This window comes from Populus alba, chromosome 9, assembly GCF_005239225.2.
Source record: "Populus alba chromosome 9, ASM523922v2, whole genome shotgun sequence".
NCBI lineage: Eukaryota > Viridiplantae > Streptophyta > Magnoliopsida > Malpighiales > Salicaceae > Populus > Populus alba.
The window spans coordinates 12,799,329-12,811,684 of NC_133292.1; the positions used below are offsets into that span (position 1 = coordinate 12,799,329).

At 33.1% G+C, this 12,356-nt stretch overlaps 2 protein-coding genes across 4 annotated transcripts; both read right to left on the reverse strand.

Annotated features, from left to right (window-relative positions):
- Window positions 1-319: 319 nt before the first annotated feature.
- On the reverse strand, window positions 320-3,970 carry LOC118032314 (ABSCISIC ACID-INSENSITIVE 5-like protein 1). 3 transcript variants are annotated; one of them, XM_035036996.2, is made up of 5 exons: window positions 3,744-3,970; window positions 1,688-2,654; window positions 1,123-1,194; window positions 951-980; window positions 320-811 (listed from the first exon to the last, which is right to left on the reverse strand). In XM_035036996.2, exons 2-5 carry the CDS (start codon window positions 2,558-2,560, stop codon window positions 725-727), a joined length of 1,062 nt encoding a protein of 353 aa, XP_034892887.1. In that variant the 5' UTR covers window positions 2,561-2,654; window positions 3,744-3,970; the 3' UTR covers window positions 320-724. The 3 variants fall into 3 exon arrangements, with proteins under 3 accessions (XP_034892887.1, XP_034892888.1, XP_073267619.1); XM_035036997.2 differs by having other exon boundaries at window positions 321-811; window positions 3,733-3,970; XM_073411518.1 differs by lacking the exons at window positions 320-811; window positions 951-980; window positions 1,123-1,194 and adding an exon at window positions 1,280-1,336 and having other exon boundaries at window positions 3,733-3,970.
- Window positions 3,971-8,107: 4,137 nt separating this feature from the next.
- On the reverse strand, window positions 8,108-10,523 carry LOC118032340 (uncharacterized). The gene is made up of 5 exons (XM_035037019.2): window positions 10,279-10,523; window positions 9,915-10,123; window positions 9,252-9,463; window positions 8,895-9,156; window positions 8,108-8,565 (listed from the first exon to the last, which is right to left on the reverse strand). Exons 1-5 carry the CDS (start codon window positions 10,352-10,354, stop codon window positions 8,242-8,244), a joined length of 1,083 nt encoding a protein of 360 aa, XP_034892910.1. The 5' UTR covers window positions 10,355-10,523; the 3' UTR covers window positions 8,108-8,241.
- Window positions 10,524-12,356: the final 1,833 nt, after the last annotated feature.

Below are 12,356 nucleotides of genomic sequence, written 5' to 3' on the forward strand. Positions count from 1 at the left end.
TTTGTATTTTTAAAAAAATGAATTTTTTTGTTAAAAATTAAAATTATATATGTGTGTGTATTTTAGATTGTTTTGATATACTGATTTCAAAATTAATTTTTTTTTAAAAAAAACCATTATTTTGATATATTTTAGAACAAAAAGTATTTTGAAAAACAACCACAATTTCACCCTTAAATTCTACAACTATTTTCTTTTCTTTTTTTTTGGCGTTCAAGCCCCCTTCTTCAATGTTATCCTTCATAAACACAACCATATATATCCATCAAATATTCAAGATGACTCAGTGAGTTCCTCACTGTTAAAAGCACTGGATTTGGAGTTTCAGGATCCTAGCTAGATAATGGCTGGCTATGTTGATGTGCTGAAAAATGATGAATTCAGAGTCTTACCTCGATTCCTACCTCTTGGGTTAAATAACAATTTCTTTTCCCAAGATATTAAAAGCATGATCACTTGAGAATCAAGATATTAGTAAGGTATTGTTTTGCTTTTATATAAGAAATTAAGCAAAGATTGCCTACGCAATTCATACTTGTTATTCATATTTAAAAAAAAAAAAAAAAAAAAAGTGAATTCCTTATGGTACCCCGGCTTATTTATGAATATAGTGAGAAGATCTAGCTAGCTAGGACAGTAATGAAACTAAATTAATATATGGTTTTAACACATATAACCATCACTATACATACGACTGGCCACCTTAGCATTCGTCTTCATTGCCTCACCATGCCAGGCTCACTGTCCTCCTTATGCCCCTCAACTTATCATCTTTCTTTTGTGTCATCTTTGATGATTTCCTTCTCGTAACCTGTAATTGTGGGGAATTAGCCATGAAAGAAATTTTCTTTTTTCCTTTTCTACTTTTGTGTGTGTGTTTGTTTGTCAAGGTAGTAGAAGAGTAGGGTTTAAAGAACTTAGACAAAAATCGTAAATAATGAGTGCTGTACCTCTTCCTTTCGCTTCTCCTCTATTTCCTCCTGTTTCAAATTATATTTGAGAAAAAAATAAAAAGAAATCAAAAGGGCTAGCTTTTATTAGGGTGCTGATAATACTGATCAGGGGAGATATTATATATGTGTTATAATTAATGAAAGACTATCTCTAGTTTTAATTAATTACCACAATTTGCTTAAGCTTAGCATTCTCTTCTTTGAGTTGATTCAACTCGAGTTCCAACTCCACTGTATATGCCTGCAGTATAATACATGTAAGAGATTTTGGTCAGAATATTAACTACAGTAGTGGTGTGTCTATCATGGAAAAAAATGATTTCTTGAAACACTACTGGCCTTCATGTCTGCAAAACATGAGGTGGAGACTCAAGTTCAAGTCCCTGCAGTGCATCATTTAATTCAAAAATCAAGAACAAAGAAGTAAAGAATTCCTTGAGATTAATAACATTTGAAGTACTATATAAATTTTTTTAAAAATTAAACATATAAAATGAACCATTAATTCTAAGAGAAGAACCACGGTTATGAGTGATCTAACATGTTATTATTTCGTTTTTTTTGAAAAAAAAAATCTTTGATATTTATCTGGGAGGTTTCAATGGGTCAATGTGTTTCTTAGTTCAACTTAAAATCAACCTGAATCAGATTCTTCTATATATGTCGTGGGTTTCCAAATCATGTATGCTTTTATGTGTGTGAATTAAGGTAGAGAATTATAAGAAGACAAAAACCTGCTTCCTAGCACGTGATCGTGCTGCTGACTCTCTATTCTTTATCATCCGGCGTTGCCTCCGCTCCACGACCACCTCAGGCGGACCATCGTTCATCCTCTTCTTGCTCGATTGTGCTCCTAATTCCATTATGCTCTGACACTTCTCATTCTTAGCATTATTTGGTACAACCGATCCCACATTATACCCTAATTTGCCTTGTGGGAACATTTGGTAAGCTGCGAAACCATTGCCAGCAGATAAATTTTGGTATCCTAACCCCATCATATGCCCCATTCCAAAGTTCATGTCCAAACATGCATTGTTTCTGTCCTGAATTGGTGTCACCTTCTTTTGTTGCGAGGACCCTGCCGGAGCCTCTTGAACTACACCGGCTTTTATTAGGAAATCTTCTAATGTTATCTCACCCAGTGTTTGTTGGCGTTGAGGAGGTTCATGATCAGCACCAATGCTGTTGGGATTATGTTGCTGTGGTTCTTCATTTTGTATCTCAAACAATACCTCGTCGACAGTTTTCTTGCAAAGGGGAGCAGGGATAGAGAAAGAGCCTTGTCGTGCTAAATTCGGGCATTGCTTCGTTACACCACCGTGATCATTATCAGGCCTAACATTTTGGTTGGGTTGTGATGGAACTTGATTATCATCGGAATTCCACAGGTTAACAAAAAATTCATCCATGTTCATAGAGCCAAAGCTCTTCCCTCTCTTGAGCTGGATTTCATTGAGGGTAAGTGACAAGAGAGAACTTTGCCCGTCTAATGGAGAAAATGGGGCGTCCTTCATTGTCTGATCTTGGTGATCTTGTGGTTGTAGCACTGGAGATTCTTGTATGGCATTGCCATAGGCAATATTTTCAGATACCATTCCTTGCATCGAACAGCAGGTTGTCTAGAGGCAGTCTTGACCAGTGGAGATGATTGCTGAACTAGGAATTTTGAGCTTGTAAACGTTGCAGCGGTTCAAGTCCCTGAACAAGAAAATCTGTTCAAATTAATATTTAGCAGGTAAAATTCTTATACAGGGATTACAGCGCAGTACCATCACTTTCACCTTCAAAAATAAATTGAAGGGACAATCTACTTTCTTAAACAAAGTATTATTATGGTGAGAAGATCTGCTTAATTATAAACTAATCAAACACTAATTAGTAACAACTGCATATATACCTGAAGTTCGTGCATATATGAAAGGGTTATAGAACAAGACGACAACCAGTTCATTTTATATATATATATATATATATATATATATATATATAAAAGTAATTTGATAGAGAACTTCTGTTTAAATAATAAAAAAAGATGAGCTAACTAATAAAATGCACATGCATGCATATAAATTATGTCGATTGGAATCTCTCTGCGACTCTCTTCTCTTATCCCATCTTAGTGCCGGATTTTATCAGGCCATCCGGGTCAAGTTACAACTCATGGATTTTACAACTATGCTAATAACAGAATTTGATAATTCTAAAATAAATAAATAAAAATTCTTTTATTTTTTTATTTTCAAAAGAAAATATTCTTATTGAAATTAACAGTGAAAAAAGAAAGGGGGGGGGGAGTTTCTAGTGATATTTATTCAGTAAGTAAATAATACAGTACTCTGCTGCCAGTGTCATGAACAAGATGCATGCAAGGGTCGAATCCCTATGCATGCCCACTAATTAAACAGTCTTTAAAACCCGATTAAGAAATTGCAATTATATATATGTATATATAATAAAGATGATTAGACAGAGTAGATGATTAAACAAATTGTTATCCTAAATCAATACTTGATAATTAAGAGTAAGCAAGTTTTAAAAAAGCTATAAAATCTTGACCGTAATTTAAGATAGAAACTCTTGAAGTGACGGTCGGAGTTCCAGAATCTCCACCGCGAAGACAAACGGAGCTCGAGGCTCTAGCACATTTGCATGCAGCAATTAATCTACCATGTAATTAATAAAAAATCACACTCAAGACATGACCAAATACACACACAGAATAACATGTCTGGCGAGAGGAGAAGAAGTTAATGCCATTTCCAAACTAAAAGATCACCTGAAACTGACCGGAAGATAGAGAGAGGGCACTAAAAGAACCAGAGCCGGGGAGTTCTCCTCGTCATTTTGTACTTGCTGTCTTTGCTAAGGGAGAAATGGGAATCTATGGCTATGAAGAGGGAAAGAATGAGTTGCTTAAACCAGTGGATCTGTAGGTAGAGAGACTGGAGAGGGGAGGAGAGGGAGGAGTGGTGGGGGGTTTAGTTTTGGTGTAACTGCCATGGCCAATACCTCAGTACAAGGCCACCCTTAATACATGGCAGAAGTGGCCCCCTCCATGCTGTTCGGGTTTCTTTGACACGTCTGTGCCACTTGCCTCTTTTTTTCTTTTTCTGCCATATAAAACAAACTCCCTTTTCTCACCTTACCATCCATGCATGGCTTTGGCTTTTCTCTGGAAAGGTAGATTTGGGTATGGTTTTGACTCTCAAAAATCTCTATATTTTTATCTACAGTTATATCATTTTATTTTATTTTAAAAAAATATATTTTTTACCATCAACCGGATTAAGTTTTGAGTCATGTATTTATTAAATTAATCTGAATTTTCACAGTTATATTTATAATTTCTTTTGTGAATCTATATATTTTAAACATGAGTTATCAAAATATACTGTGTTTTTAGTAATTTTTTAAAAAATTTATATTTAAAAGTAATATTTTGGATCATAATTGAACTATATTTCAAAAAAAATTATAACATTATCGACATCTTTATAGGTTTTGTTTATTTTTAGTACTATTGTTTGAATTTATTAAAATAATTATATATTTTTAGATTTATTTTTTAAGACGAAATAGTAAAGGATTTTTTATTTTTGTGGTTAAAATCTCGTTTCATGATTTTATTTTTAAATTTTTTTTGCTTGAATTTAGTTTTTTTTGTGTTTTTTATTATTTTGATATATTAATATTAAAAATAATTTTTAAAAAATAAATAATAATAATAATTTTTAAATAAAAATCACTTTAAATCACTATTATTAGAAAGTTAACGAGGTAATTTAACTTTTCAAGCAGTCAAGTCAATCTCATTTGGCTTGTCTTGGTCAATGCCTGACGTTATCCATTGATGTATGATTATTATTTTTTAATTAAAGTGATTAATGTATTTTTACTAATTTAAACAAACCTTTTAGATTTCCAAATCTGGAAAGAAATCACGGATCTCGAAAACATCAATTCAAGATTGTTCTTCCTTTTTCGGTTTCATCTAACAATAATAGTTGTTTTATTCTTACCGTGTACCTCAATTTTATGTTAGAAAAACATTTCTGTGTACCCTAAAATCTTTTATCCAGGTTGAAGTTACAATGTTCTATACGTGGTTAAAAAAAATAATTTATAAATAAATAATACATGCATTATTTTTTGTTTATTTTTTATAGTCAAATTTTGATCTAATATTATTAGGTGTGATCATATTCAATTCGGTTTTTATTAAAAAAATAATAATCAAATCAATTTTTTTTTTTTTAAGTTTAAACCGATCGGTTTTAGTTTGGTTTATTTTTTAGGACAAAAATCATTTTAGACTAGTTGGCTTGTTTTTTTCAATTTGGGCTCAATTTTTTATTGTTCGGCTTGGTTTTTTTGGATTTGGTTTTTTTTTTTTTTTTTTTTTGGATTTATAAAATCAAAATCAAATTGGTCAGTTTTTTTAAAATTTTAATCGGTTTAATCAATTTTTTTCACAGTTCGGTTTTTTCGATTATTTTTTTTATTTTCTTGGTTTAATTAGTTTATCAATTTTTTTCTTACCCCTAGTTTTTATACATAGTCAAGCACATGGTTTATTCATGATGTAATCACATCTTCTTCTTCTTCTTTTTATTTTTTGGACATATATATATTTGACTTCAAGTCAATTAAAATCTGCTTGTGGTAACAAAAAAAACTATTTTGTTTTGGTTACTAATTCAAATCACGAAGAACTAATCTAAGGCATTTGCACAAAATTATGGCATTATCATGCACGAATTCATCATTGTCATTGTATTTCTTTAATTTTTATATTTTTGAATTTCTTAAATCACTCCTCTTCAATCTCAACTTACAGTAAATGCTATTCTTATTTGTTTATTTATTTTCATTTCGGACGTACATGTATACTTTTATTGGCTTTCGTAAAAACAAAAAAAACGTTTTCATGTACTCTCAGCAGTACTTTCTTGTCTTCGGTATCTTTAATGTCATGTCGACTCTTTTATCATGCCATCCTAGGCTTGTTTCCACACACACTTGTGTGCCCAAAATTTGCACTAGTGCTATTTTTAACCTAGTCTATTTACTTTAATAAATCTAGTTGATTAATACCTTTATATATAGTTTTAGAAACTGCATATTTAAGCCTACCTTTTATTTTTATTTTACAACTTACCCTCTTATTCTTTTTAAATTTATTTAATTCTTTTTCTTGAAAAAATAGAACGAAGTAAAGAGAATTAAGTAAAACATTAAAGAAAAAACAAGATATTTTTAAAACAAAAAACTATTGAATTAAGAATAATCAATACTAGTCATGGAATAGTTCAAGTACGAGGACTAAGTTATACCCTTAATCACTACTGTCTTCGTTTCTCTTAATATTGTTTTGATTTCTCATTATTTTATTAGGTGCGAGTTAAAAAACTAATTAAATCAAGAAAACCAGAAAAAAATAATTAAAAAAATTAAACCGTAAAAAAAACCGATTAAAATTTTAAAAAAAACTAACCGATTTGGTTTGATTTTGGTTTTATAAGTCCGAAACCAAAAAAACTGATAGAAATAAAAAAAATATATAAAAAAACCGAGTCAAACAAAAAAAACCGAGTCAAACCGGTCTGAACCGGTTTTTTGTTTTAAAAAAACCAAACCGAACCAAAACCAATCGATTTGAACTAGTTTTGGATTTTTTTTTAAAAAAATATATTTAGTTTAATTTTATTTTTTTTGATAAAAATCAAACCAAAAAATAATCACTTCTAAAATTTATGCTCATGTTGTTTCTCTAGTTCCGATCCTACTGGTTTGTATTCTTAACTCTTGTACTCTCTTGTTTTCAATAAATAAAGAAAATTCTTAAAAATAATTGAAATCCACCCGTTAATTCTCATTCGAGTTTAGTCGAGTCATTAGGTTAACCTTAAAACTGATTCAAAATAGTGCTAACTGCAAGTTAGTTTTAACCTATTGGGCCGGGCCCGTTTAAGAAGCACGGTTCTGATTAAATCACTGTAAAGGCTGTCTTCGGTCTGCAACGTTTTCGACAAACGCCAAGCAAGTTCTTAGGTTGCAAGACAATCCTTGCTTGAGTGGTAGCCCAGGTACCAAGGTTGTTACCCAGTTATAGCATACCACATTTGATAGGTCTTTCATCCTTATCAAGCTTCGATATGCATGTAAGATCAGTGGATTTGCAACCTTCTTGGAAGAGCTTGCTTTTATCTCTGTTCGCAAAAATCTCTTCACCAGCATCCTTGGTTTTTGAACTCCTTCCAGGACAGCTCCCAATGCTATAAGGTACCGACAAAACCAAGATTTTTAACTTAGTCTGAGGGTTCAACGTTGTATATATGCTGTGCAAGAACGTCTTTTTTATGGGGTTAAATATGTTTCCCATTTATGCTCATGGTTTGGAGAAAGAGAGTGATGAATCTATAAGAACATATGATGGAGCGAGTAGTCTTGTTAAATCAAGAAACAGTAGCTTGTACAAACAGCTACTCTGTTGAGCAACCTGTACATTTGTTTTTCAGTAAGCATTTTGCTTTGTGTCTGGTATTTTATCCTTACCTCTCAATGACAAATCTCTTCTGTGGGGAAACATTTTTCTGCTGACTCGTGATCCTTTTTTATCCATGGAATGAAAATCTTCTTTTGAACAAGAACTACATACCAGAATTTGTCCTCATCTCGATTGATGGATTTTAATAGCCACCAGAGTCTCCAACTCTAGACACGAAGCATTTAGTGTCAAAGACTAGGGGGGTATTCCTTCGAGGTAATAAGAGCTAGGATTCTTTTGTTTCAGCATCTAAGTAAAATTGCAGGTCCGATGGTTTCAACAACCAAGTAGAGCGGGGTAGCTCTCTCTGCTTCTTACTTTAAGATACGAGTTGTGATGGTGATGTGCTTGCCCTAAGTTTTCAACTTATATACACCACCACTCTGAAAATAAAGCATATGCTTTCTTGTCTCTTATGATTCCTTGATTTATCGCTCTTCTTGTCGGTTCTTGCTTGAATGACTTCCAATTAAAAAAGTGCAAACCTTGTTCAATTGTGTGAGAATTTTCTTTTCAGCCCTTCAACTTCCACCAAGCCTTTCAAATTTCCAGTGATTAGTTCAAAGGGGAAGATTCTGGCATCTATATTTTGCGCGCGCGCACAAAGGAAAGAATCATATAATCTTAAATCATTAAAATGACAAATGTAACTGACATGTTTACAACCCCTAAAAGTCAATCTACTTACTTGAACATGTTGAACAATGAAATAATGATGTGACAAATTTAAGGTACAAATTATGGATGTATTTGGTCTAATGTAAGAGGCTCTTCTCCTAGCAAAAGTGCTCTCAAAACAGCCTCGCACAAACCAGTATAATGCACAATTAGATGTCCACCTCCAGGAACTTCATGATACTGAATCCAGGGTAGCTTTTTTGAAATACATCTTTGAAGTTGAAATGGCACAACCTTGTCTTCATAACCTTGCCAGATGTGAACAGAGCCTTCATTCTGCAGGAATGGGTTACTTAGTTCCATTGGATCAAATTCCCAGTCTCCAAAAGCCACTATAAAGTCATGACGGAGAGTATCGAAAACATCTCGTTGCCGTATTTTTTCCTGTAAATTGAAAAGAATAGCATTATTATGAGATGACACTTAATTCAGCACATTTATTTAAATGCCTACATGTAAATACAACTGAGCATGATTGATTTTTATCGTTTTTCAGTTGAATCCTGCTATAGATAACACTCTTACTAATACTTGTTTTACAAACTGATGTGGAGGTTAAAGATAGATGATATATCAATCATTTCCTTTGAGGATGCTTAGAGCCATGTTTTCATGATGTAAACAAGTCTTGTTATAACATCACTCTAGTTTATCACCTGAAGGTCATTCTCTTTCCCCCTTTCATGCATAATGGAGCATAGTGTTATAGTTACCTGGCTTAGCATTGAGAATCCTGGTATCTTCTTCAAGACTTCCATGTCGTGAGTGTTAAAGAATGCAGGGTTTTTTTCCAGTACAGAAGTTGAAGGGGTCCACTTCTGCGTAACCCACCAGTGCAGGAGTCCAGGAGCATATTTTGCAAACCGGCATGTCCACTGGACAAGATTCCTTCTATAGTCCTCTCTTATCAGCTTTTTGGGAAGAGAAGGCCAATTATAATTCACAACCGGGACTATTAGAGCTGCACCTGCTAACCTGCACAGAACTCTTTGAGGTAAGTAACAAACTCTTATAACACAGGATTCGAAAGCAAAAACCATGAAATTAACTAGGATTATTGACTGCTTTGCCTGTGTGGTATGTGTTTGAGGCAACTCCAGATGGGGTATGATCCCATTGAGACTCCTATCACATAAAACTTGGATCCTATCTCTAATTGATCAGCAAGTTCTTGAATGTCAAGTGCTTCACTCTTGACTGATCGCCTTAGGTTCGGATCACTTTCTCCATACCCAGCCCGGTCATATAGCAGAAAATATATCCCCAACTCTTCGATCATCCCCTGAAAACTAAAGCAATGAGAACTTCTTCTTATTTGGCATTTTCAATTGCAAGCCACCAATTTGGTCATCAAGGACTGGATTATGATAATTCTTAAATGAATAAATTCAAACATGCATAATAAGTATGTGATCAGAATCACTTCCATCTCTTGTCTACACAAAGTTATTTAAGAAGCTCCTTTGAAAACTCAAAAGGTTCATTCTTGTTATGCAAACATCCTGATTGATTCTCTGCACAGCGTATTGGGTAATTCCATCAGTTCAAACCCATCATAGACTGGTCATTCAAATGCTCATCGTTAACCCATATACCAGTGTATATTACTAGGTCAAGTTCCCTTCCCCTTTCATATCCCTTTCCCTGTGCTCTACTTTGATGCAATTCCCAATAAGAATGTCTAAAGCTTATGATGAATGTAAAAGAACTAGAGGAGAAAGTTATATATGTACTTGAGGTGCCAGAAAATTCATTTCTTTGGAGCTTCCAAAACCATGAACAATAATAACGTTGTACTTAGATTGGTTCTTGGGAACTCCTTGCTCCCTGTAAGCCAGATATCTTCCATCTCTAAGTTTGATTCTTGGTGCGTTTCCAGGAGGATTGTCTGGTGACTGATCACTCTGTGGTGGAGGAAGTTCTGTTGCCTGATAAACCATTGCTACAAGACACAAATCATGAAGAAAACTAGTGTTTTTGAGAAATCCTCAATAATAAAAATAATAAAAAAAAAAAGGTTAGATCTTGCAAACACAGTTCAAATTCATCCGTAACAGCAATATCCCAGAAGGAAAGATCCAGTACAATTGAGCTCACCTGGCTGAATCCTTCGAGGTGCTATGCTGAGTTTCAGAAGTCCCAAGGTTGAGTTGATGTATAATTTCTTTTTCATTAATCTTATTATCGACTCTTACCATATAGTAGCTCTGGCTTTTTAAAGGTAGCAAGCCAGCTACAGCAATAATTTTGACCGCTTAGAAAGAAAAAAAAATATAATTCTTGATTGCTTGCAACTTTTAAATTATGTAGATATCGCAAGTGGGGTTTCTGCTGCCGCTGCTGCAATTGATGATTAAAATATTGAGTCCCTTTGGCTAAAGGGGTATGCTGACTATATGCCATTGCCTTAGTTGGATATTCCTTCATTAGCAAAAAGATATGGATATTCCTTTTCTAGCAAAGTATAAAAATTCATTGAATTGTTTAACTTTACAAGGAATTATGTTTATTTTTTTTATTAGTAAATAATATAAATAATATATTAATTAGTATCTCATCTAGATTAAGATTGTTATTTATTATGGTATTAGAGTCTTTTTTTTTTCTAATTAATAACACAAGTTAATATGAGTTTGTGCAAGTTTCAAATTCAAAAGGCTTTCATTTAAATAATAGTGTTGAATAATAATATCTTGTAATCATACCTAACAGTTTAAATTTTTAAATTAAAATGTTTTTTTTAATATTTTTATTATCTTGAAACTTGTATAGTATTGTATTGTTGTTTTTTTTTTTGTATTTGAAAGTGTTTTAAAATCATGTTTTTCATTAAAAAAAATTAAATTAATGTTTATATATATTCCTTTGAGGAGAGTGAGGGTTACTTGATTATTTACAGTGTATTTGAAAGAAAATAAATAGAAGAAGAAAGAGAGAGTAATAACCCCCTGGGCATAGCTGGCTACTGACAGATAGAATATGTTTTTGCAAGACATGACAAAAATACAAGCATGCTTCGCTGGGTTGTTGTCAGTTTATGCATTAATCTGGTAAATATTACAGCACCAGCTTTCGTTTATTATGTTATCCATGTGCAGACCAAAACCTTATTGCTTACAATGGAAAGCAAGAATACGCGGTGCCTGTGAACCTTTATTAACAAACTGGTCTTATCACCGGTATGTCCCGATAACTCGACGGGTCAATTTGATCTATCATAATTTTATTGAGTTGATTTTATTTTATTTTATAAGAACATTTAAAAATTAGTATGAGTTAGTTCACTTGAACCGTCGTGAAGTGATGCAAAATGCAGGTATTATATTTACTATAAAACAAGTATTTTTTCTCTATAACACAGGGTGGTTTATACCCAGATGCGAGAATATTCCGATATGCCGTGTTGGACTGCACTACCCTTCTCCTCCCCCGTATTTAAGAAAGAAAGAAGAGTGTTGGCTTCAAAGTTCAAAGACGGACTTCTAAATAATCTCACTCTGATTACTAAAATCTTGGAGTGTAACGAATGTGCGGTACTTACTAAAATTTTAGTTTTTATTGATTGTAAATTCTGACGGTAGGTATAATATTTTTATTTGATCAATTTTTTTTATTATTATGAATATGAATATTTATATCAGTTTATGTATAATAATTAATTTTATAGATTCTGAAATTAACAATTTGATAAATATTTAATAATTCTGAAATTTATGAAATTTAAATTAATAATTTTTAAAAAATAATATAAATTTTAATCAATTAGACTGCACGTCTCGTACCCCTAATTTATATAAGATCAAATCTTCTCATCATGGGTTATCGACCACGTATTGACCATGGCAGTGATGCCAGCAGGGATAAAATGGGGTCCCACTTGAGTATCATGGATTGCCAGCCTAGCCCAAGAAAGAAGGGGACCTGGTCTGAACCTGAAAAGATTTAGATGTTATGATGAGAAGATCTGGTCAGAACCTGAAAAATTCAACCCAGAGAGGTTCATGGAGGAGGAAGCTAACATCATGGGTTCCGATCTTAGGTGAAGGGTTTGTCCAGGCAGAGCTATGGGGATAGCCACTGTTGAGCCTTGGCTTGCTCGGTTGCTTCAGAGCTTCGAGTGGGTTCCTAGTGATTTTGGGGTAGACTTGTCTGAGAACCCGAAGCTTTCTTTGCAG